Genomic DNA, 24,230 nt, shown 5'->3' with positions numbered 1-24,230 from the left:
TTGTGTTCAGGTTGTGTTTTCATAAGTGTATCGGCAAGAAAAGATCTGTTCTGCAGTTACATATATCGTGGATATCGCTATGAAAAAACAAGGTCACAAAGCAAGAGTATTGCAAAAATCTACTTCAAACTTGAATGATTTTATGGATCCAGAAGCTTCTTGCGTATGCCCCTTTGTGAGTACAAATTTCATTATGTTCTCAGTCCTGTGTGCAAATTTGATTGAATTCGTTGGGGGCAATCACATTTAAATTGATGTTTATAATTGATTATCTATGACACATTTATCAAATTAAGTCCCCTTTTTGAGAACTTTACAGCTTTTAAGTGTAAAGTACCATGGTCTTCCGATTTCTTCATTTTCTTCCTTAATAGGTTGAATATTAATGTGGTCTTTATTAAAATGTTCATCTTACATTAGCTTTGGCTCACTGTGCTGGTAAACTTTGCAAAAAATACAAGAGCGCTGCCAGTGTTCGGCTGATAAAGGAAATCCCCGGCGGCGCAGGTAAATGACCCCCTGACCTGGGGAAGCGCGGGCTTGCTTGCCTCGCACCAGCCGAAACTAAATGGGCGCTCCATACCCGCTGTGCACGGTGTATTTAACATAATGTAACAGGAATAAACTAGTTCTGAAAATGTAATACAATGCACCATGTTAGCACTATGACTAGACATGCAGACTTTTAATCATTTTAGTGCAGTATCTGTGATACATCTTCAGAGACCACAACTCAAGTTTGACTGACAACAATAACTCTAAATAGACGTTAACACTTTACTCCCAAGAACATCTAACTTTCACAATAAAAAAGTATTTTCATACTTTAATCTTAACTTCCTAAAAATCAAAAGCATAAGAAAAAAAAAACGTTTTAACTACATATGATTTACCAGCAGACAAATCGAGACACTGTAAAATGAGAACCGTCTTTCCACCCGGAGCAGCACAAAGGTCAAGGACTTGATCTTCAGACTGAACATTCAAGGCTATCACAGGCATCACCGAGGCAGCATCCATCAGGTAGTAGCCTAGGCAGAAAGCAAAACAAGAGCTGAGATCTCAATTTCAGTAATACTGACTCTTCCAACACAAGGAAAGTACTGAAAGTTACTTTTGGAGAAGAGGCGGAAGCTCCGTGTCAATAAAATTATTCATTGTTGATAAGCAAAAATAAAAACTTGTGCTGAAACAGATTTTGAGAGGTCAAAAGCCTTTATCAACTCAGTGCTGATTTTAAGTTAATTCAAGAGGAGAAACTTAAGTATTATTTACTGATTAAAATACTATTTAAAAATTCAACTTACGCAGAGGTTTGAGTTTTACCTTGACACCTATTTCAAGACAAAGTTAGTAAAAACAGTGGAAAAATGCATGAACTAATTTCCTCAGCTGATAAAAGCAATGCAAAGCCCTAAAACTTTCAAAATAATCCCCCCCCCCCCCTCAAAAAATAAAAACCATATTCAACTGAAAGGTGGGAAGGGGGGGGGGGGGCTGAAACTTACAAGCTCCATGGTTGGGGGGGATGGACTGTATAAAGCAAGGGATGGGGAGGGTTTAGGGAAGGGATTGAAAGATGAAAAAGCTTAGAAATACTGCTTGGTGAACATATAAAAATAACTTAGGAGCAGGGGAAGGGACAGGCATTAGGTTGAGTTTACCATAGTTAGTACTTCCACCAGGCTCACTTGTGCCTAAGCAAACCATTAAGACACTGAAAGTTGGCAAAGTAATTTTGCGTACTTCATGCTAAAGAAATTTAGTTGCAGTGTATTCAACAACTTCAGAAAACAAAAGACCACTGAAATCAACGATTTTAGGTTTGAATCTCAGAATCATGCCAAGAACAGAGACAGCCCTGCCGTAAACTGACAAAACGCCTTTTTTCTTTTTGACACCAAATTTTTTAATTTGTTAAGGGGGGGGGGAGCTACACCTGAAGGCTATCTCGCTTATTACTGGACCGAATTTTACCAAATTTCACATATACAACAAGCATAGTAAGGAGTCTTAAAATCCGCAATCAAATTTGAGAAAAAATTGTGTTTCCATGGATACGGCGGCCATATTGGATTTTGTTGACATGTCTTAAGGAATGAATACCGCACTTATCGTTCATGGAAATTAATTGTTCTTTTGCATGCGTGTTCACAAACATCAGATCTAAAAATTCATCTGTTGTTTTTTTCCTAAACGAATTAGAAGTTTTTTAATGAATTTTTTCCTGAGGTAGCATTCAAGTTTGCTAAAAATCTGTGAAAATCCACACCCCAAACACCACCAACAAAAATCTATTCCATATATCAAAAATTCAACAAACAGATTTTTAGTATTACCTCTTCTCTTCATTCTGTGAAAATTTCATGAAGATTGAATGAAAAATGGTGGAGTTATTAAAAAAAGTATAGTGAAAAGTCGCGTTTTGAGAAAACGGCCGATAAAGAAAATAGAATACTGACTTTATGAGGAAATGGCGGTCATAAACATGCCCGGTATGGGAAAAAATACGGTTTTGGGAGGTTCTCATGCGATGAAATAGTTGTAGGAGAGGCTGAGGAAGCTAAAAATGCCTACAACTCAAATTCCATAATTTTGGGCCGAATTTTGACTTTGGGGGTGTAGCCCCCCCCCCCCCCCCCCCCCCCCTAAATCTAAAGCATGATCAGTTACCCTACTTGTGTGAGAAAATCAAAGAGAAATTGAGACTAGTTTTTTTAAAATATGTATAAATTAGAATTCAAATTTCAGAAGCATTCTATTTTCAAATGGTTACGCTGACAAAAAAAACTTTTTTTCTTGAGAATGCTGTGAATAAAAAAAAGGCGTTTTGTCAACTTATGCCAGAGCAGTAGAACATCTAATTAAATTAAGTTTCAAGGTGAGGCCCATACAGTATCATACACTTGTTGGAAAGCAATTCTTCCTCTATTGATGCCCAAAAAAGCATTCACAGTACAGGTTCTTGACGACATAAACAAGACTTTACACAGACAAGGAGTTTTCATAAGTTTTTATAATTTGAAGGAATACAACAACCTTTTTGTTTCGTTCCCTCTGAATATCCTACATACATAACAAGTTTTTTTTATTTCTTTAAACAAGCATCTAATCATTTTATAAGTGATACTGAATTGAGCGAAATCAAAAGAACCAAGTTCCAAGTAGGTCTCTTGGACGGACACAAGAAAGAAGAGTTTCAGCTGCAGCTGAGAAACAGATTTCAACCTCTGGCTGATCTTGGCGGTGAGGACACGGAGGTGAATACACACTGGACCAAGGTCAAAGAAGTCTTTACATCAACATGTCAAGAAATACTCGGTGGGAAGAAATGGGAGCACAAGGAATGGATTAGCCAACACTCATTGGATTTAATTAGGATAAGAAGACAACTGAAGGCAGAAGCGAATGCAAGTAGAACAAGAGGATCAAGAGCGGATGTATTGGAGCAGTACAGGACAACAGCTAAAGAATTCAAGAAATCAATAAGAAAAGACAAGGAGGAATTCATAAACAGGCTAGCAGAGAAGGCAGAGGAAGCAGCGATAGGAGGGCACATGCGAATCCCTTACCAGACCACAAGGACACTTGCTGGAAAATATGGGAAACCTGAAGTACCTGTAAAGGACCAAGACGGGAAAAGCATTTTTGGAAAGGAAGCTCAGTCTAAGCGATGGGTAGAGCATTTCAACAGTCTCCTGAACAGACCACCACCGAGTAACCCACCAAACATACTGCCAGCAAGAAATGAGTTACCTATCTGCTGTGATGCTCCTTCAAAACAAGAGATTCTGGATGCCATTAAGAAGCTGAACAAAAGTAAAGTGGCCGGTCCCGACCAGATTCCACCTGTAGCCCTAAAAACAGATGCCAATGTGACGGCAGACATCCTCCTCCCACTGTTTACCAGGATCTGGAATGAGAGCAAGTTCCCAAAGGATTGGAAAGAAGGACACCTCGTGAAGCTTCCAAAAAAGGGGGATCTCAGCAACTGCAGCAACTACAGAGGGATCACTCTTCTCTCAATACTAGGTAAGGTCTTCAACAGAATCATTCTGGAAAGAATCAAGACAGGAACGGATCCAAGACTACGGGATGAACAGGCCGGTTTCCGGAAAAATCGCTCAACCACCGACCAGATTGTCACGCTGAGGATTATTATTTATTGTGGAACAGTCCCTGGAGTGGAACTCCCAGCTGATTGTCAACTTCCTTGACTATGAGAAGGCCTTTGACAGTATAGACCGAGCGACACTATGGAAGATAATGAGACACCACGGAATCCCACAGAAGTTGGTGAACCTCATCAAGAGCATGTACGAAGGGACAAGTTGCAGGGTTGTACATGATGGCCAGCTCACGTACAGCTTTGACATCAAGACTGGAGTGAGACAGGGATGCTTACTATATATCACCGTTCCTCTTCATATTGGCAATCGACTGGCTGATGAAGGAAACCACCAGAGGACACAGAAATGGTACACAGTGGACACCATGGACACAGTTGGACGATCTGGATTTTGCAGACGACTTGGCGCTTCTGTCGCACACCCAGGAACAGATGCAAGCAAAGACTTCAGTATTAAACAGCCTATCGGAGTCTGTTGGATTGAGGATCCACCCCGGAAAGTCAAAGGTCCTAAGGACAGATGTACAATGAAAGGAGCAGGTCACAATAGAAGGAAAGGTCCTAGAAAACGTTGAATCCTTCTGTTATCTTGGGAGCATAATTGACAGAGAGGGAGGAACAGGTGCTGAAATAAAGTCCCGCATTGGAAAAGCACAGGCTGCTTTCATATCTTTGGATAGGATTTGGAAGACCAGAGAGATCTCACTTCGAACAAAGCTGAGGATTTTCAATTCAAACGTGAAGTCAGTCCTGTTGTATGGATGTGAGGCATGGAACGCATCACAGACTTGTATAAAGAGGATCCAGGTTTTCTTGAACAGGTGTCTAAGAGAGTTACTGAGGATCAGATGGACAGACAGGGTCACCAAGTGTTAAGGAAAACAAGACAGATCCCAGTCAGAGATGAGGTAGGAAGAAGGCGGTGGCGATGGATTGGACATACTCTCAGGAAGTCAGGCAGCTGCATAACAAAGAAAGTTTTGGATTGGAACCCACAGGGCAAGAGATCAAGGGGAAGACCTCGTGGAACTTGGAGAAGAATCACAGAAATCGATGTACAGAAAAGTGGGAAGACATGGAATAACATCAAGAGGCTAGCCCAGGATAGAGAAAAGTGGAGGGTGTTTGTCCGTAGCCCATACCCTGATGCAGGGTGAGAAAGGCAATGATGATGATGACTGAATTCAGCAAGTTATAATTCTTATTTCAATGTGATAGCATTTTACAGAATTAAACAACAAACAAAACATTAAATAAGCCATGGACCATGAATATCTTTTGTTCATTTTAAACCCAGAAATTAACTTACCAAATCTATGATTATGTGATTTAGCTGGTGGGAACTGTGAAACATCACCAGCCGGGAAGGCAAATGCTTCAATATCTCTTGCAATGTTTATGGATTCCGGTCGCTGGACTTGTACATCAATGTTTCTGGGTTCAAACATGTTCAAATTCAGTTCATCTTTGAGAAGTTGGTCCCGTTCTGACAAAACTTGAACTGTCGGCACAAATACATCAATGTTGTCTTTGTACAATTCATCGTAAATTGGATCAATTTCTTGTCCAGTCTGAAGCCCATGATCAACTCGATCATCCTCACAGAATACTTTTTGTTGAGACTTTTCCAATAAACTTTCTCTTGGAGAACTGTTGTAAAGACTAGAATAGGACCTGTTGAAGCTATTTTCATTAGCAACCAAGTCCAATTCAGGAATTCGTTCTGAAGATGTTTCAACACTATTATGTGACAAAGTCTGCTCAGTTAGAGCCTCTTGCTCCAGTTGTCCTTGAAGTCTTCTTGCACTTTTAACGAGGTCATCTGCACCAAGATTCGACAGCCTCAATCTTGCCTTTTCAGGATCAGCAAATTTATTTATAACAGCACAATGTTTAGAAAGAGAGAGCAGTGACACCCTAATCAGGGGCCATTTGTCCCCATAAAAGGGCTTATAAAAGGCATCAAAATGATCCAGAGCTTGCTGACAGCCAGTGTTTTGTTTCAAGTGCATTGCCTGAGAAGAAATGAAGAACAATTGTCACAAAATAAAAATAAATTTCCTTTACTCAAAAAAATTTAAAATTGAGACTATTATTCATTTTGCAAAAATATTTTTAAGTGAAATCCAGAAAGTAATATGGTAAAAGTACAAAATGAAATAACAAAGATAAATATTATGCCTACAGTCAAACCTTGTTGTACCGCTAGCCCCACTTACAACCAGGTTTTGCCAATGTACAAAAAGAATTCACAATATAAACATAGTATTTGCGCCATCCACCACCTGTCTCAGTTGTACGGTCTTTATTAAACTACTGTAAATTTACCCTGTTGTACTGCCAGCGAACCGCCCCCCTGAAGTACACAGTAAGCACAAAGCTACACACGGCACATCCATTTGGTGGTTGCTTGACAATCTTTCACACACAAGTCTCTACGAGCTACGCATAGGAATAGATCAATAAGTAACTCAAAGCGGCCAAAATGGTCAGATAGAACTTTGTAATTCTAAGTTTGTCATGTGCCTGTCGGAGAGTTCTGAAATGATCAAAATCAGACAAAACATTTCTCAGTTTCTTCAAGCTTCAAATAGCTGGAAGAGGAATACAAGAGCTGCTATACTGCCAACACCATTACAAAATTTTAACATTTGTTTTGAGAAATGGGAGTAGCAAATGATCAAATTTGTGTTTTCAAAAAGACAACTCAAAACAAAACTTCTATGTTACATACTAAAGTATAGGAAGCAAGATGAAAAAATTAAAAGTCTCTTCTAGAACAGAACATTTTTGTTGATTCTGATGTAGAAATGGTATAGATTTCTTCAAACCTATTATCATTTTGTTAATTAATATTCGATTTCCAACTCGAATAGACAGTTTCACGAAACAGCCTAAAAATCCTAGATGCACCACAAAAAGAGCAAGAAGGAAATGCACGAGAAGACGGTCAATCCTTCTGCTGTCTTAGGAGTACAATTGACAAAGAGGGAGGAACATAGCTGAATTTAAGTCCCAATTCAAAAAGGCACAGGCTGCTTTCATGATATCTTCTCTAAATAGGATTGGGAGAACCAGATCTCACTCTGAACAAAGCTGAGGATTTTCACCTCAAATAAAATGTGAAGATTACAGTGGAACATGACAATAGCGGCACCCACTACAACGAGACCTTACTGGAATCCCCCCCCCCTTTTTTTTTTCTATGTAAACTCAATTACATAAGTGCTCCGGTTTAGCGGGACATGGAAAGGCCTGAACTCAGATCAGATAAAGCGGGAGAGATCGAGTGAGCTCTAGCTGGGGGAAGGGGGTTTGGGGGCTGTAGGTGGGCTCCATACAGGCAGTTAGCAGTGCGCGTTGTGATTGGCCAGTCCGGTGATGAGTGAGGTGGGGCAGGCAGCAGAGAGAGATGGTGCGGAGAGACACATTACGTGAGAAACTCCAAAAGTGATTTACTGTAGCTTAGACGCTCAATATGAGAGCATATAGGCCATAGCCCTAGGTCTATACAAGGCTAGCCTTGGCCAAAAAGTAAAAGACGAGGAGAGCGTGCAGCCTGAGATTCCTCATTCATTGAATTGTGATCGTTGATGCTCAACGTAACGATAGACAGCACAAGCAACGAGACAGAGGAAAAGATGGCTTCCAACAAAGACAAAAGGAAATGCTTCTTACTCAAATTAAAGGCTGAGATAATCAATGAAGTTGACAAGAAAAGGAAGACTTATCATAAGCGCAAATTTGATTGATATGGAAGGGAAGCAATCATGTGGATTTGAAGAAACCTTTAGGTAATTTCCCCTTCGCCTTCGTATAGCAGGAACTCGCCTACAGCGGGATTTTTCTTCTGGAACCAAAAGTCCCGCTATAGATCTAGCCATGTTCTACTGTATACAATATGGTTGTGAAACATGGAATGCATCTCAGACTTGAATAAAAATGAGGATTAAGGTTTTCTTGAACAGGTGTCTGAGGAAGTTACTCAGATGGACAAAAAGGGTCACCATCGAGGAAAAGTGTTAAGGGGACAACATGACAGTACAGAGCCTGATCGGAGATGAGGAGGGGACAAGGTGCAGTGGCCACGGATTGGACATTATACTCACAGGAAGCCAGGCACCTGCACAACAAAGAAATTGAGTGGGAGCTCTCGTGGTCTAGAGGTTAATATTTAATAAGGTGTTCGCTCTCATTAAATAGGTCGTGGGTTCGAATCCGGATAGCGATGGAAAATTTTCTCCTTTCACATCCTTTCCTGCTCTCTAGTCAATGTTCTATCGTCTGCTTTCATCTCCACTTTCTGCCTCCACCCCCTTTGCCTCCTCTGGGCTCCTGATTCTTTCTGCAGCCTTTCTGCTGTTTTTCGTCGAGTTCCGCAATAAACCCGCAATTTTTTTCAATTTTGTGCAATTTTAGGCAAAAATACATCAACGCTTTAATTTTATCAGAATTTTTCATACGAAATGGTGCGAATACAGAGCCGATAGGCCAACGTAATTCATGGTATCAGCCCAGCTCAAGCCTACTGAGCGTACTCTAAAAGCTATAATCGGAAATTCAGGCCGGAATGCATAATGTACAACACGAACTGAGACATAGGCTAGGCCGAGAAGGTAGCCTTCTCTGGGCTAGGCCTTTATCTAATGTGTGTAAGCGTGCGCGTGTGATAAGAAAGTAGGTGTGTGCGTGTGTGAGGTGTACGTGTGTGTGCGTGTGAGTGCACGCGCGTAAACATTGTTCATACATGATGCATGTGTCTACATACACGGTAACCGGGCCCCTAGTCTCAGTATCTATGTACACAGTAACCCACCGGAATGAAAATTAACCAATATTTGTCCTGTGCTGTCACTTGTTGAAATAAAAAAAGAAAGTTATACACGTGTCTCATTGGGCTCGCCATCGTTACCGGTCAGTGAACCTGTGCTTTCGCATCACATTGTGAGTACCCGTTGGGGTCACCAAAGTTCATTCAAAGTCTGTGCGCTACGAAGTACAGGGCTACGGAATGGGAGAATTATTGATTTTTTAAAAAAAATGTACAGTCGGGGGAGGGCTGGAGTTGAAGGCAACACTGGATGACAAAAACTGAACTTGGAATCCTGAACTGCCCGGTTACCGTGTACGTAGACACTGAGGCTAGGTGTCCGTGTACCGTGTACGTAAACACCCCGAACTGTAAAACGCCTTAAGCTGCGTTCACACGGGAGTGGGTGCTATAGAAATGATCTAGATCTACATTAGTACATGTATTACTATTGTTTATAAATGGAAAAAAAAAAATTGCTGTATTTTACGATTTGACTTAGTGTTAAAACAATACCATGCCGGTTTTAAAACAGAAAATATCTGAAATAGATCTAAATACAGATTACCATGTATCAAAGGTTTCAAGAGAAAAATAGAACAGGATCTGGTTTGATTGGAACATAAAGCTTATTTTGTATTTAGAAGTTACTTCGAAAATCTCTCGTCAATTTTTTTGTTTTTTATAGACTAAACCTCATACACTTCTAGATTTTTGCATGAACCAAGTACCCGGTATGTACTAAATTTGGTCAAATTTTATGCCTTCATTTAAAAGTTATTACGAAAACCGAGGGTTCCGTTATTTTGTGTCGCGCATTATCATGGTCGATAACTTTATTGTTAACATACTCGTGTGTTGTTACTAGTAAATGTTGTTAATAACATTTGATGAATTTGTATTGTTTGTCATGATTTTTTTAAAAGCTGTGCTGCTTTTATGCTACCGGTACTCCAAATTGTCATGTTTTTTAAACTAAAAATGTTAAGCCCGAAATAATGCACCTGGGATGGGAAGGTTGCAATTTTTTGCAATTTTTTAATTTCAAAAATGCAATTTTCCACGGGGCCAGATAATTTGATGTTTTGCAGTTGTTAGGTTTGATAACTTACCTCGCCGTGAATCAAACGTACAGATCTAAATATATCTACACTCAAATATAAGGGGGGAGGGGGGGGGGGGGGACCGAAAACTCTTTGTCTTTTAAATTTAAAGAAAGTGAACAAGGGGCAAAAACTTTACCTTCAATTTTCTCAAAACAGCATTTTTCGGGATAGCCCCCTTGAGCTTAAAAGCGACCAATTGAGGCTAGCCCTGCAAAATGGAAAGGTGGAAATGGAAAGTGTTAGTTCGTGGCCTATGCGAACGGATCCAGGGTGAGAAAGACCATGAATGCTTGAAGATGGTACTATTTTAGTCAGGAATAAAAGTGTGTAGTACAGTAGGCCCTTCTCACTGTACAGCCTGGCTAGGCCCAGTGTGAGTGTCAGAGTCAAAGTTTGAGTTTGATGAGTCAAAGCGACCAGCTCAGACTCAGAGAGTTGAGTTCGCGAGGACAAGACAACATAAATTGTAGTTCGCTGGGAGTCCTTCCAAGACCCCAAAAATAAATTCAGGTAGCACTTAGAATTTCCATTTTTTTAAAATTAAAGCGCAAAGGCATAGACTAGACCACGGAGACGTTGCAACTGTCATCATGTGAGCCCAATTTATTTTAATTGGCTCCGAGTTGATAGTGAAAGCGAAAGTAGAGAGTAGAGAGACTTGGGTCTGTCCAAGATCTGGATTCCAAAACAAAACCTGAAAAATCAACGTAACTGTAAATCGCAACATGCCCGCTTACCCATTTCTTTTTGTAACGAAAACGGCATGGAATATACATATATTTAGGAAGAGCAGGCTCGTTGTGCCTCCAAAAAGGGCCGAATAATACTCTGTTGAAACTGCGCATAGTGACCCTTCCCAAATGTTTGACTGTAGGCTAGGTCTACTGTGCGGATTTTCTGAGACTGAGGAAAAGTTCGGCAAAATGTGCACACTTTAATCCTTTTGCGCATGTCTCTATTCGGACTTCCGTCAAGGCATTCCGTCTCTGGAGATATTTGTTGACAGTCTGAAATTTCCTGCTCTTGCCGCAGTGAAAATACTGTAATTCGGGCTGTTTCTGTCTTAAAGCACAATGTTAGGGCCCTGAAAGATATAAAATCAATATAACCTGAAAATTTCCCACTGTAGAGGTAGGTCAGTACTGGAGAAAATCTCGAACTAGCGTCTTTTTATTCCATAATTGTAAGCAGTCTTTCGCTTTCTTTGGCCAAAAGACAATTTTGCAATTAAAGTCCATAGTTACCATGTCTTTGACGCTTGGGTTTAAAAGTGAAGGGCTCAATAATTGTATATTTATTGCTGCTATCTATAGTAAATTGTATATTACTATTTTTTGTAGATTGCAATTGCTCGTAGCTTTTGTGGTTTTGAGTTTGTTCTGCCTTTCCTTTTCACTACTTTACTACTACTGGAATTTCTCTCTCACTGCTCTCTCTCATCTGCTGTCATCAAATCACTTCAACTTCATAACTGTTTCTTGATCAAGATGAAGTCAGGACTTAGTCTGCTAATCTTACTCTTAGACAGAGTCATGCAATCATGTTTATGAGAAGTTCATCATCCCTAATTCTTTCCTAAAGTCTTTTAAAGTTTTAAATAAAGTCTCAACATCATAAGTTGAACGTAGACTTGTCTAGAGATCTAGATATATAGATTAGACGAAGATTCTCTTCTATCCTGCCTTTTCTTCTGATTCCCAGTGACCTGTGGGTGCAGATTTTAAGATTGATCTGAAAGGTTTTGAAGCTTTTTTTAACTGAGATGTTTTTAAGCTTGTACCATTTTGTTTTAAAGCATGGCATAGTTATAGGTTCAGTGTTTTTTCAGTTGGTGAGCTTGGAAATAAGTTTTTTTGTGTTAACATTTTTTTATTTTATCATCAGTTTCACTACTCACAACCTGCATCTTAAGTTGTAATTGATCATTGATCCCTGCATTAAAATTCGGCCGGCTCTGTTTCTCCGAACGTTCAGAAAAATAAACTTGAACTCTATTTCTCCAAACGGTTTGATCGAGATTTGTTGATAATAAGCGAATGGAGTGGCCAGTGTGTGTGTAAGGTGTGAACAGGGGGGGGGGGGGGGTTTACATGAAGGATTTTAGTTTTTGCTGGGTAACTAAATGCAAAATAGGTTACTGCCAAGGTCGAGCAGACTTGTTTTCTCGCAGAACCTGTTGAAGGTATTTTCAAATGAAACACATAGTCCAGGAACGTTGCTCCAACCACAACTTAAGTATCTGAATATTTAGACATTTAGAAATCTCTAGCTCTAGAAATGGAATTTGTTTTAAAAAATGCTTCTACTTCAGAATGGCAGAATGAAAGGATGACGCCTAAATCTAGCAAATAACTGAAAAATCTCGAGATCAGATACCGTTCGGAGAAATAGTGTTCAACTTTATTTTCCTGAGCGTTCTGAGAAATAGTTACTTCGTTAAGAAAGAGATCATAGCATTTGGTGCAAACTCTCACCTAACAGCAAGCTCTGTCCTTTGCAATGCAATGTATTATAAATCACCCCAGCAGATCTGATGGCATTCTGAATGTCTATCAACTTCCTGGGAAGGAGACAGTGCAAACTGCCATTTTTATCATATTCTGTATGGGGTTAGCGGATGGACAGGTTAATTATTGGCAGACTCGGTCAGATCGAGTGGGTAATAGACAGCTGTGCGAGAGGACTGCAAGCCCCAAAATAGTTCGCTGCTCCTCAATTTTATTCTCTCAGCGAGCGGACAAACTCTAGCCTAGCAGACAAGAGCTAGTGGACTTCGAACCTCAAGTCAGTTTGTGTCTTGAGTCCGCTCCACAATTTTAGTCACTAAGCGGGCAGGGAAAGGACAAACTTTTTAGCAGACAGGATACTCAATGCGAGGTTAAGCCCATTGTTTGTTGTTTGTTAAATAAAATTAGGCCTAATATTTCAAGCCACTAGCGGTGCCGCAGGGGCTGAGAGAGGCTGGTGACGTAGTACTACATGTGTTACCTTTCACCTTGTGTGTGGGTCACTCTGTGTACGTTCTGATTTATCACGAAGGTGAAATTTAAATAATTCACAAGGAATTTTTTTTTATGGGGGAGGGGGGGGGGGGGGATTTCCGACATGAACGCCTAGCTACAATGTGGGGCAAGAGAGTGATTTTTTTTTTTTTGGAGGGGGGGTGGGAGGTAAGTAGTATGCAAATGAAGGAGTCGCTCCTTCTGTTCGCCCACTCAAATGCACGAAGTCTCTCCCTCTGCTGGTCCACTCGCGCGCTCAAGGAACTGTTGTCTCTGTCAGATGTGTAGCGAGTAGCGAACGAATCTTCATCACCCATCCGCTCGTTTGTGAGTAGTACCAGCGAACCGTTCGTTACTTATGGATGCTGATTTAGCGAGTCTGACCCAACTTTTCTCTATAGACACTACTAAAATAAAACACCAACCTACTCAACTGACAAGATCTTTTGTTGTCTATGGCCAGGTTCTCGTTCTCACCTAGGTGAAATGAGGCAAATGAGTGTCAAATTCCCACTCCTGACTTGCCTCTATTTCTGATTTTAGTCCTACATTGTGCTATGATGCGATAACTCCATCCCAATTTTTTAATATAAAAGTCTATCAGATTTTAAAATCTTAGACCTAGGCTAGACCAGCACTTTCCTAAAGCAGACCCATGTTTCCTTTCTTGCATTTTCATCATATTGTGGGAACATGGTCAGATGATTCTATTTTCAAAGTTTTCTATTGTTGCTATGATGTATAGAGTATTGTCTTTTTTGCTCTTTTGTCGGAGGAGGGGTGGGGGTGGAAGAGGGTAGAAGTGGGGGGGGGGGGGTTCAGAATAACTGGACTTAAGTCAAGGGCCACTCTTCCTGATTCATTGAAGTGTGAATTTTTATTTTCTATTAAAGCTAAATGCAGGGCTTTTTTTGTGACCTCAAGTGCCTCGTCATGGCAGTAGTCATGGAATGCGTATGTATGTTTTTCTCCATTTCATTCATTTACCAGTGGTTATGGTATTTCGTTCAACGCTAAGCCTTCCATTGCTCTCAAGTATTCCTTAACAAGATATTTGCAATGTGACACCACCAGTGATCTAAAGTGTATTATTTTGTGCACATATTAAAAAAGTAGATAAGGTCTGATTTTTTACAAATTATCATCCTAGTTATCAGTAATCCAACCAGAGCCTGAGAAGATGTGTCCGTGAAGTTCATGGCAGTTGTAATCAAGTACAGTTTTCTTTATGACAGGAAAGAAAGTGAATGGCAATGGATAGCAAAAAGTCAAGCAAGCCTTTCTATGCTTTGCCTGAGAAGACCCCAACAAGCTCTCAGATCATCAATGCTGCCCGTTCATCTCTTCGTACTTTTGATACTCGAAGACCAAACACTCCTCGCGATGAACAAAGACATTTGTTCCCTTCCTCGACTACTCGAGCTCCTGAATCTCGACCACCAAGTTCCTTTAGGTAAGATTGGTTTTTCTTCTATTTCAGTGTTTATTGTGTGACTTTTTGGGGGGGTGGGGTTGAGGTGCATGACGATATAACCTTTGCTGCATATTATGTTCTAATGTATGGTGTTGAACTGATCAAGTTGAATACATCATGTAGTTATTTTGAGCTCTTGAAAAACTTCATTTCACAGTGATGTGATGATTGAAACTGTTTACCCAGCAGTAGCAGTTGCTCTTAGATTCAGTTAGATCTTCTGCCTCTATTATAATACACAATATATAATTGCTCATGGAAGAGATTGTGAGTATGTTGTTAAAGGGCTAGTTAGTGAACATTTAGATTCAGTTGAGTGTTAGATCGCTTTCAAGTGTCATACAAAATTTATAATAATCAGTTTACTGTCTTAAAGAATCACAAAATCTAGATTCTGAGTTTAATTTCAAGAGACATTAAATATCTTTTGTCAATTTTTATCTAGCTTAACCTCAAGACACTTTGATGGCCCGGATTCCCGCCCAGTGTCTGGAACAAGATTGTCACCATTAGACCATGTAAGTTATAAAAAAAATTTAGTGACTAAAGGCTTATTTTCTTATAAAATCTGTATACATAGTATCTGTTTTTATCGTGTATTTACTTGTATTTAAAACTTTTGTTTCGGTTTATGTAAGTTAAATGAAATTAAATGATCATGGTGCTTGTATGATAAGTAGGAATAAGATATTTCCTATAGGTGCACAGCTTTGTACCATGTTTGTGAAGATATTTTTGCAACTTTCTCCTCTATGCGACTTTTTATTGATGACTGTAAATCATAAAGACTCAAGTAATTCTCCCCAGGTTGGCGATATGCAGCTAAGATGTGTTTTGTAGTTACATCACAAAAAGAGTAATTTATTCCAGTGTTAAATATAGTAAAACAGCCGCGATTACTACTTGGAGATGTACAATTTTGAGAAGTGTAAGACTGAAACTTCAAGAGAAAAATTAGAGAGTGTAGAAACTAAAAGGGCTATCTTTTGTCGACACAAAATTGATGAAACTGGTTCAGAATTGAGGGTATAGGCTCCGGGGTGCATGAGAATATAGAAAATGTTTAATCAACATTGCTGATCCATGGTGGGCGATGAAAAAACTAATTGTATGGTAATGGACTCATCGTTTTTAGAACATTGTTCTCACTGTTCCCATAATGTAAGTCACTCTGCCATGTGGTTAACTGAATGGGAAATTTTCAAGATTGGAATCATTTGAATCAATGGCAATTTTTCCCTCACCTCTTCAATGACCTGGAGCTATTCTTCGTTTGTTTTTTAGATCGGGGTAGAGCCTTGCAACTTTTCTATAAAATAAACTGGCAGCAAACGCATAAATTTGATATTTTGGGAAGATCTAGAACAGTCATCTGCTCCAAAGTTTTCAAGCTTGTAATATTTTATATTTCTTGCCTATCTTATTCCTTTTGACTTTTTTTCATACCATTTCTTTCTACACCCAACTGACCACACTTTTAGAGCTGTTCAGGAGATCAACTTTTTTAAAGAAATGACAGTACTTGCACTTATCCAAAAACAGTGATATGTGTTCCCTTTAGTCTAGGAAAACAAAGAAAGTCCACTTGCTGTGCTCAAAGTTGTTTTGCAATGAATCATTGGATCAAATGTTTTTTCTCCTTTTTAAGAGAGCTATAGAAAAATGTCCGCCATTGTTTTTACTGTTTGTATGTGTGTGTGTGTGTGTGAAATGTGAGTTATCAGATTTGTGCGATGAGCCACAAATTTGTGAATGCTGAAGGACTGCTTCCTTTCTTCTATCACATGTACCCACCACTCTCTGTACCAGTCTACCTTTCCGCATAGAGATGATCATCAGTATTCCTTACAGCACCCTAAGCCGGTGAACCAAGCGGATCTGGAGAATATTCTGGTACCTCGTCCTCCTGCAGATCCCAGTAAAGGGAGTCAGAGAAGAGGCTCTGCTAATCGAGCCAGAGTTCCATCTGCAATTAGCTTGGATGGCACGGAGCAAGTGTCAAGATCTGGATATGGGGATGGTAGGATACATCTGCATGTTATGCTTTATTTGGGCAATGCTGATCCATAGGTATTTGGTTTATATTGTAAATTTGGCTAATTTGAACACTGTAGTGTAACGTTAGCTTTGAGTGTTCAAGTATTGAGCATCATGTTTCTGTGGAAGTAATGTTTTACCAAATGGGTGAAGCGTTTTTCCATGTACATACTTTTAATGTGAAAGACTGCCATTTTGGTGAAATTGGTTGTCTAAATTCTACCTGTATATCCTTTCTGTGAAGGTTATGTGAGTAGAGTGGATGTCGTTTAGCTATACAGTAAATATATATAGAATGTGTCTCTAAAGTTTGATTTTTATCACAGAAAAGAACATTTGTTCTATTGTTTCGAGTATAACCTTGCGAGATTCCATTCCTCTTCTTTCATCTGTTGGTTTTTTTTCTTTCTGTGAGCCATCATTCTTTTTCCCGACTTTTGGTCTGTTTCTTGGGCTATTCTCCTATGTTGCTGGAAAGAACCACTGATAGCCCCTACTTCTTTTAATAAATGTGTATTTCTTTTCAGTACATCCCTTCACTTTTTTCCTGCTTTCTCTAAAAATGCTCTTGTTCAAAGTTTAACCAGGTTATATATAAGATGTTGGTGGATACCATTCAAAGATCCTTCTTCTTCCCTCCACTTTCCTCCAAGATATTTCTGTTTGTCTCTTTGTTTTTCTTTGAGCAGTATGGCCATTTTCATATTGATGGTCTTTTTTTTTACTAAAACTAAACTTAGCTGAACATCTTGAATGAAAGCAAAAATGAAAAGGCTTTTGTTACCTTCATCCTCTGCTACTTCAGAAGCTTCAGCAGCAGACACAGCCCGTGAGAAAGCTTATACCGAGACAGCCCGTGGGTCTGGGGATCAGTGCTTACCAGATGGTGCTGAGAGGGCTCCGGGAGGCATAGCAGCGCCCTCTAGTGCTGGCAGTGACGGCAGGTCGGGCAGTGCTGGGAGCAGGAAGTCCAGTGCTGGCAAGTCTAGTCGCACAAGTAAGTGTAACTCCTCGGGTCTGCTAGAGATTTTCTTGTTTTGTGTTGTGACAGGTGATAATAATAATAATATTGGTTTGTCTGTTATGAACTGAATATGCCCTTTAGAGTGTAAAGTAAAGAAAACAATGGCACACGGCTACTTATGATCATGAACGCCGCAACTCACCTTTCCTAAGGTGGTGTGCTTGTCTGCCTAAACATAATGGTTAGTTGACTAAACCTTCTTTTATGGATTTCTTTCTGACCTTCAAGTGCTACTCTTTTGAGAATTTTTCACATACAGAACACTTATGGTCCGTTGTGCCAGTGTCAATGTCAGGATTTGACGATCTTGATTTCTTTACTTCACTGGCTGCTTCTGCTTTCTGAAGTTTGTTTTTCTAACATATTATTCCTCGCTCATAATGAAGGTACTTTTGTCTGATAATCGAAGAACTGGCTGCAATGTTTATTGACATCAAAAGTTAACCTTGGTTGATGAACCTTATCGTGAATAGGTGGAGGCTGCCAATGGTGGGTCCTACTTCTTCATTATCTCTCTGATGTTCCTGTCTATGTTTTGCATTTACCCTGCTCTATAGTTTGAAATTGCATGAATATGTGTGTGTAGGTGGTGGGGGATGGAGGGGTCACCCAGATGGATGGGTGTCTTTGTAACTCAGAATACATTGTCTTCTGAACCATTGTCTGTGGCGCTGTGACAGGGCGCATAGCCATTGCTTTCAGAGGACATTTTTAAAATTCCGGTGTGGGGAAGGTATATAAGCCACTGTCTCATCTTTCTGCCAATATGTTGTATCCCACTCACACCAGATTCCGCATAGTGCTCACACTTATTTCATAGTAATTCCTGTAAAAAAAAATTAAATGCTTGAGTTTGTTTTAGGGGAATTTTTTGGGGAAAATTGTGTACTGACCTTAAATGGTGTTGTATGTTCAAGGGTTAATAAAATTGTTTTGTTTTGTTCATTTAATCCTGATCTTTGTTTCGGCAAAATTTTATTGTAACAGTGCTTCAGTTTTTATTTTAAATTTTTGTATATGAATGCCTTGGTTCATTAAATGTATTTCAGGCAGTGCTGGCAAACGTGATGCTGAAGATTTTGAAGAGATTTACACTTTAGAGATTGAGCCTCTAGTCACAGAAATGGCATCATTGACGAAAAGTAAGTTCAGACTTCATCCTTGATTCTGTTTTGTTACTGCTGTGGTGAAAACTGACATTTGGTCAGCCTACAGTGGTGGAAATGATCAAAGGAAATCTGAAGGAGTATCTGAACTCATCATTGTACACTTTCTATATTTTAGAGGAGAGAACTTGTGGTGGGCACGGCCCTCCTGGTACTTTATAAACTAACATGTGATGGAAACCTTTAGCTGCGCTGTGTTAGTTTGGTAAGAGTTTAACGGTGCTCGCAACTGCATATGGTCTTAATTAAGATAGATTCTTAGGGTATGGGGGAGGGGGACCAGCAAACTTGTTTAGGCTGGGCTATGTTGGTTCTCATAGATTGTGAAGCGCATAGAGCTTGCTGTTGAGCGGGGATTTGCGATATACAAATGCTATCTATTATTATTATTATAAAAATGAGTAGACAAAAATGAAAAATGTTATTGAGTTAGAAATAAGTTGCACTTTTCCACATGCTTTTTATGGGGGAAATGAAATTATTTTTCTGTGCTTTAGTTCTGTACAGACTAACACAAAATTTCTGCTATCTCTGTTTTTTCAGAGAAAGATTGTGATCGAATGTATGAGTTGGCAAGCCAGTTATATACTACCCTGGAATGCCGCAATTGCTTGACGCGCCAGTTTCAGCATAGGTCGAATATCCTGAAGATTATCTTCAAGCTTTTAGACGTGGATGAGCCTCGAGTTCTGTTGAGAATGGCCCGGCTCATTCTTGCTGTGAGTGTATTGTGTATTAATGGATTTAAAAGATATTAAAGCTTTTTACAATGTAATGGAGTAGTGTCAGCGGAAAAGAACAATTCATCTCAGTCAGCACCTTCTTGGTATCTTGAAGAAAAAAGAAGGGGAGCATGCTCTTGAATTTACAATGTGAGATGAAGAGCACTGCTGGGTTTTTTTGTTTTGTTTTGTTTTGGGTTTTTTAATTGTTAAATAAGGTTGATATTAGAACAGAAGGAGAAAAAGGTCAGATGCTTTTTAAAAAGTCAGAAAGGTTTTTCTTAACTTTGTATGATTAAAGAGATTTTGGACTCTAGTTCTGACAATTTACAGGACTGCTTAGATGTTGAGCTTTAAAGGCACTACACAGTATGAAAAGTCTATGTAGATAAAAGTCGTCACGTAAAAGTTGTATCAAACTGTCATCACTATTTACCAGTAATATACTTCCATTTGTATTTGTACGCAGTGATGAACTTGTACATCCACATGGCAGACATGTGTAAAATTTCTGACCGGCTTATTATAAATTCTTTAGATAATTGTTCACAGTGTGACAAGGAACCACCACACTTACTTCTTGGCAATATATATATCTTTCATTTTACGCTGACTTTTACTATCTCTTCCAGTTTAAAGTGACAGGGAATAACCTGTTGAATGTGTGCAAACTTGTGTTCAAAGTGAGTCGGAATGACAAGAACGATTCATTTTTCCTGGAGGAGAATATTCTCAGTGAGTTTGATGATTGTATTGTTCTCAAAGTGATAAATGGTGAGAGTAGGACTGAACTAGCACGTTCATAGTTTCATCTCTTAACTTTATCATTATTGAAAATATTTTTTAAAGGGTTAAAAACTACAATTTTAGAAATGACATATTTTCATATGGTCGTTTTAGAGTTAACATACTTGTCTGGTCAGCTTGAAAGGTGGTTTGATACCTAGCCATTGGTGTAGAGTTCTGAAATTAGATAATCAATTTGGTTTGAAGGGTACACATCTCAAAACTATTACAATTTGAAATGCATTTTTTTTCTTTTGCTCATCATGAATATTTTATCAAAGTGTGCAGTTGAGTATGTCCTTTAAATATACAATGCATGTTTTGTTACAGGCTGCTTTTACTCATACCATCAACATTCACATTTTGTTACAGGTTTCTTTCACTCATACCATCAACATTCACATTTTGTTATTGGTTGCTTTTACTCATACCATCAACATTCACATTTTGTTACAGGTTTCTTTCACTCATACCATCAACATTCACATTTTGTTACAGGTTTCTTTTACTCATACCATCAACATTCACATTTTGTTATAGGTTTCATTTACTCATACCATCAACATTCACATTTTGTTATTGGTTGCTTTTACTCCTACCATCAACATACACTTTCAGATCTTTTGCTTGACACGATTAGAAGTTCTGATCCCAGTTCGTCGTGTGAAGCCCTCATCTATTGTGTAGGAGCAGTGAAATTTCTCACAGGGAATCCAAATATTCTGAAACGACTGGCGAAGCTGGACTGTGTTAAGACTCTTGCCACCCTTATGCATTCCATAAACAAAATAGTAAGAACTTTTTATTTTTGTTGTACATTCCTTGTTCCATACATTGTTGTTTGTATTTTCGTGGGTAATAAAATGATAATAATAATGCATTGCATTTATATAGTGCTCTATCCCATTTGAGTATAAGCTCTGAGGATACCTGTGTTTATAGGTGCTCTTGTCTGTTGTTTTCCTTCTATTTCTTTTCTATGTTACAGGAATAAACGTCACCTCCAATGAATAGGTGGGGTACAGCTTTCAGTTTTGTTATTTCACAGGTTTCTGTGAATGTAGATAAATACAAGATCCGTAATGTTATAGGAATGTCTGTCCTTAATGTTTTGAATCACAATGCTTGTGCTTGTGAAAAAAGTAAGCTCTGTTTTGTGTGCCCTCTTTTTGCTTCCTTGATTAGTTTTGGGTTTGGTTTCAAATGATTCAAGTTTCTCCTATCCTCAGCGCTACTGCAAATATGTAGCTCTGACTTGGACTGTGGCCAAATATGAGAACTGAGCTCTTCCCTCATCCTCTTTCCTCTGCTGGTTGTAGCGGGGGAGCCAGTTGCACAAAATATGGGCACTTAAGCATGTCTACATCAATGTGAACTGAGAACTGTCCATTTAGATTCTTCTACAATTGCAGTTATTTGCTTTGTGTGTGCTTTTATAAAAATGCCATCCTGTTCTGATTTCTTTCTCAGAATCGAGAAAATGGCAAAACGTATGATCAGTATGGACACATATTGGTTCAGGTGAGGATGCGTTTTTATGCTCTGCTTCTAAGGATTCAAGTTAAGTCTTGTTTTGTGATTGTTCTCCATTTGTCACCGCACAGTTGCTTTTGTAATTTGTGTATTGAGGACTACATAAGCATTCTAGTCACTGATTTGCTGTGTTGCATTGAGAGCATTGTGTTCAAAATATGGCGAGTTAGTTCAAGGGTCACCCTTTTTCCTCTGTTGTAAATCTGGGTAGTCTGGTAATATCATATCAAAGTGAGTGTCTCAGCAAGTATTTATATTTTTCTTCCTTGAGCTGCATTATGGAACTTTATGGAAAAAAACAACTGTTCCTTACTGTTAATTTAGGTTCATAACATTTTTGCTTGTGAACTAACTAATTGGTCGCTTTTAAGCGCAAGGGGGCTATCCCGAAAAATGCTGTTTCGAGAAAATAGAAGGTAAAGTTTTTGTATCCTTATTCAGTTTCTTCAAAAGACAAGGAGAGTTTTCTTTAAAACCAAACAAATATACTCACCAATGAAACCAAACTTCTCCTATAAGTAGGGCAATGCCCACTTTTGGTGTAGGTCAAGATTTCTGGAAACCCCCGAAATTTGGGTTAACCCGCTTGTCCTTAAAAGTGACCTATTGTTATTTTCATTATTTCAGTTGGCTGCGGCATTGAGGAATCTAGCAGACACAAGCTCAGGTCGTGATCGATTTTTGACTCATCATGTGATCGATGGGCTTGTCACACTGATGGACACTTACCCAGGGGATAGTGACCTTATGTTGTACATCTCTAGAATATTGAGGTGAGTCTTTTTGTGGTCTTACCTACACATAGGTAAAAACTCAAGTAAAACTCCTGACCTTTTAGTATTCTTTATGTGTACATTCTCTGCTTATCCCTTTGTAAAAGTAGCATTGTCTGCTGGGAGGGGGGGGGGAATTTTTCCCATACCCTTTGCTGATATTTTTATTCAAGTAAAAATATTGTTTGCACTTATATATATTAATTGTGTTGCAAGTGCTGCAAAAAACTCTTCCGAATAAAGTTTGTGTACACGAGGGTGTACAGGTGTACAAATTATTTCAAGACTTATGAGAACATAGATCCTGCTAACTGCTGTGGTGCTGTAGGTGGGTTTTTAGTCATTTTCTTGTTTTTCCTTGAATGTTGCACTCAACGTAGTATCGGACCCAGAATGTTTTTTGTTTACCTGGCATTGCAATGGAGGACCAAGTATTTCACTCTTAAGGTGGCATACTGATGTGTCTTGTACAGCTTTAAACGTTCAACAACAAGTACGTGAATCATATTTGTCGCAAACTATCCCATAGGTTTCTAGATAAGAAATGCAGATGTGTGGTGTTAGATCTTCATGATTATTGTGTTTCTCAAATTTTTGGGTACTGTTTTCATCTCTTTAGTTGTGTGCTCAAATGTGAGAAGTAAGTGAAAATAGAATTTCTGGTGCCTGTGTTTTTCATTTCAGTTGACTGGAAAGAATGAAATGAGTGAATTTGAAGTTGCTACTGCTCTAGTGCTTATCCTTTTTCTGGTTAACAGTTCTTGTGATGATCGTTGTGCGAATCACCAATGGGTCGTTGTTGACCTTGGGGTGTTCAGGGAGTTTCAAGGCTTTCTACGTTTTTGGCTTTGTCTCTGTGGGAGGAAGTTATTAAATTCAGAGGTCCTCCATAAAAAATAAGTCTCTTTATCGAAACGGGCATTAAAACCCATGCCTCATCGTCTCAAATTGGCATTTCAATGTGGCATGAATATTGTACCTCTCTCAGGATCGATCAGAATTGTGTTGTGAAATCAAATTATTAATTATTTTTTTGTTCTGTTTCAGTAAAATAACTCTCCACACAGACTGCTGTTCAGTATTAGCCAACCAGCACTCATGCTACAGGGCTTTCGTGAATTTGCTCAAGCAGCACTTACTCAAAGACGTGAGTGTACACTTTATTTTTGTGGTACTCCATTCAGAAACAGATACTGTGTTGTATAACTTGTTGTCAGTAATAATTGTTTTACCTCAAATGCGGACTTTGATTAGTCTTTATAAGTGTTGTTTGATAAGGAAGAGGAGATAATGCATTTTGTGCCCTCTTATTCGTGATGCACAGTAAAGTTTTTGTGTGTTTTGTTTCACTCATAGTTCACCGGGAGCTATGACTCTTTTGTGCTCAGCCAATTTTGTCATTCAAGTTTTCAGCATCTCAAACTTCATAAAACTCTCTCTCTCTCTCTCTTTCTTTCTCTCTCTTTCTCTCTCTCTCTCTCCCTCTCTCCCTCCCTCTCCCTCTCCTTTCCCCTCTCTCCCTCCCCTCTCTCCCTCTCCCTCCCCTCTCTCCCTCTTCCTCCCTTCCCCCTCTCTCCCTCTCCTTCTTCCTCCCTTCCCCCTCTCTCCCTCTCCCTCTTCCTCCCTTCCCCCTCTCTCCCTCTCCCTCTCCTTTCCCCTCTCTCCCTC

At 39.2% G+C, this 24,230-nt stretch overlaps 2 protein-coding genes across 7 annotated transcripts in view; one reads left to right on the top strand and one right to left on the bottom strand.

Annotated features, from left to right (window-relative positions):
* LOC101852334 (5-methylcytosine rRNA methyltransferase NSUN4) overlaps positions 1 to 10,963 on the bottom strand; it is a 19,620-nt gene extending 8,657 nt beyond the window's left edge. The window contains exons 1-4 of one of the 5 annotated variants that reach the window (XM_005102066.2): positions 10,783 to 10,921; positions 6,458 to 6,571; positions 5,439 to 6,144; positions 894 to 1,031 (exon numbers count right to left, since the gene is read on the bottom strand). In XM_005102066.2, the coding sequence (XP_005102123.1) occupies positions 894 to 1,031; positions 5,439 to 6,141 (841 nt within the window). In that variant the 5' untranslated portion in view covers positions 6,142 to 6,144; positions 6,458 to 6,571; positions 10,783 to 10,921. The other 4 variants (XM_005102065.3, XM_035970711.1, XM_035970710.1 and 1 more) reach the window with 4 other exon arrangements.
* Positions 10,964 to 11,025: 62 nt separating this feature from the next.
* Positions 11,026 to 24,230, top strand: part of LOC101851964 (armadillo repeat-containing protein 2) — a 23,702-nt gene continuing 10,497 nt past the window's right edge. The window contains exons 1-12 of one of the 2 annotated variants that reach the window (XM_005102064.3): positions 11,026 to 11,176; positions 14,283 to 14,500; positions 14,967 to 15,039; positions 16,373 to 16,541; positions 17,364 to 17,555; positions 18,632 to 18,724; positions 19,292 to 19,467; positions 20,103 to 20,205; positions 20,875 to 21,047; positions 21,727 to 21,777; positions 22,417 to 22,562; positions 23,610 to 23,709. In XM_005102064.3, coding sequence (XP_005102121.1) covers positions 14,295 to 14,500; positions 14,967 to 15,039; positions 16,373 to 16,541; positions 17,364 to 17,555; positions 18,632 to 18,724; positions 19,292 to 19,467; positions 20,103 to 20,205; positions 20,875 to 21,047; positions 21,727 to 21,777; positions 22,417 to 22,562; positions 23,610 to 23,709 — 1,482 coding nt within the window. In that variant the 5' untranslated portion in view covers positions 11,026 to 11,176; positions 14,283 to 14,294. Of the gene's footprint in view, positions 11,177 to 14,282; positions 14,501 to 14,966; positions 15,040 to 16,330; positions 16,542 to 17,363; positions 17,556 to 18,631; positions 18,725 to 19,291; positions 19,468 to 20,102; positions 20,206 to 20,874; positions 21,048 to 21,726; positions 21,778 to 22,416; positions 22,563 to 23,609; positions 23,710 to 24,230 lie in introns of both variants that reach the window. The other variant, XM_005102063.3, reaches the window with a different exon arrangement.

Source organism: Aplysia californica, unplaced genomic scaffold, assembly GCF_000002075.1.
Source record: "Aplysia californica isolate F4 #8 unplaced genomic scaffold, AplCal3.0 scaffold00311, whole genome shotgun sequence".
Lineage (NCBI taxonomy): Eukaryota > Metazoa > Mollusca > Gastropoda > Aplysiida > Aplysiidae > Aplysia > Aplysia californica.
The sequence above is the reverse complement of the archived record's forward strand: the minus strand, read 5'-3'. Positions and strand labels throughout refer to the sequence as shown.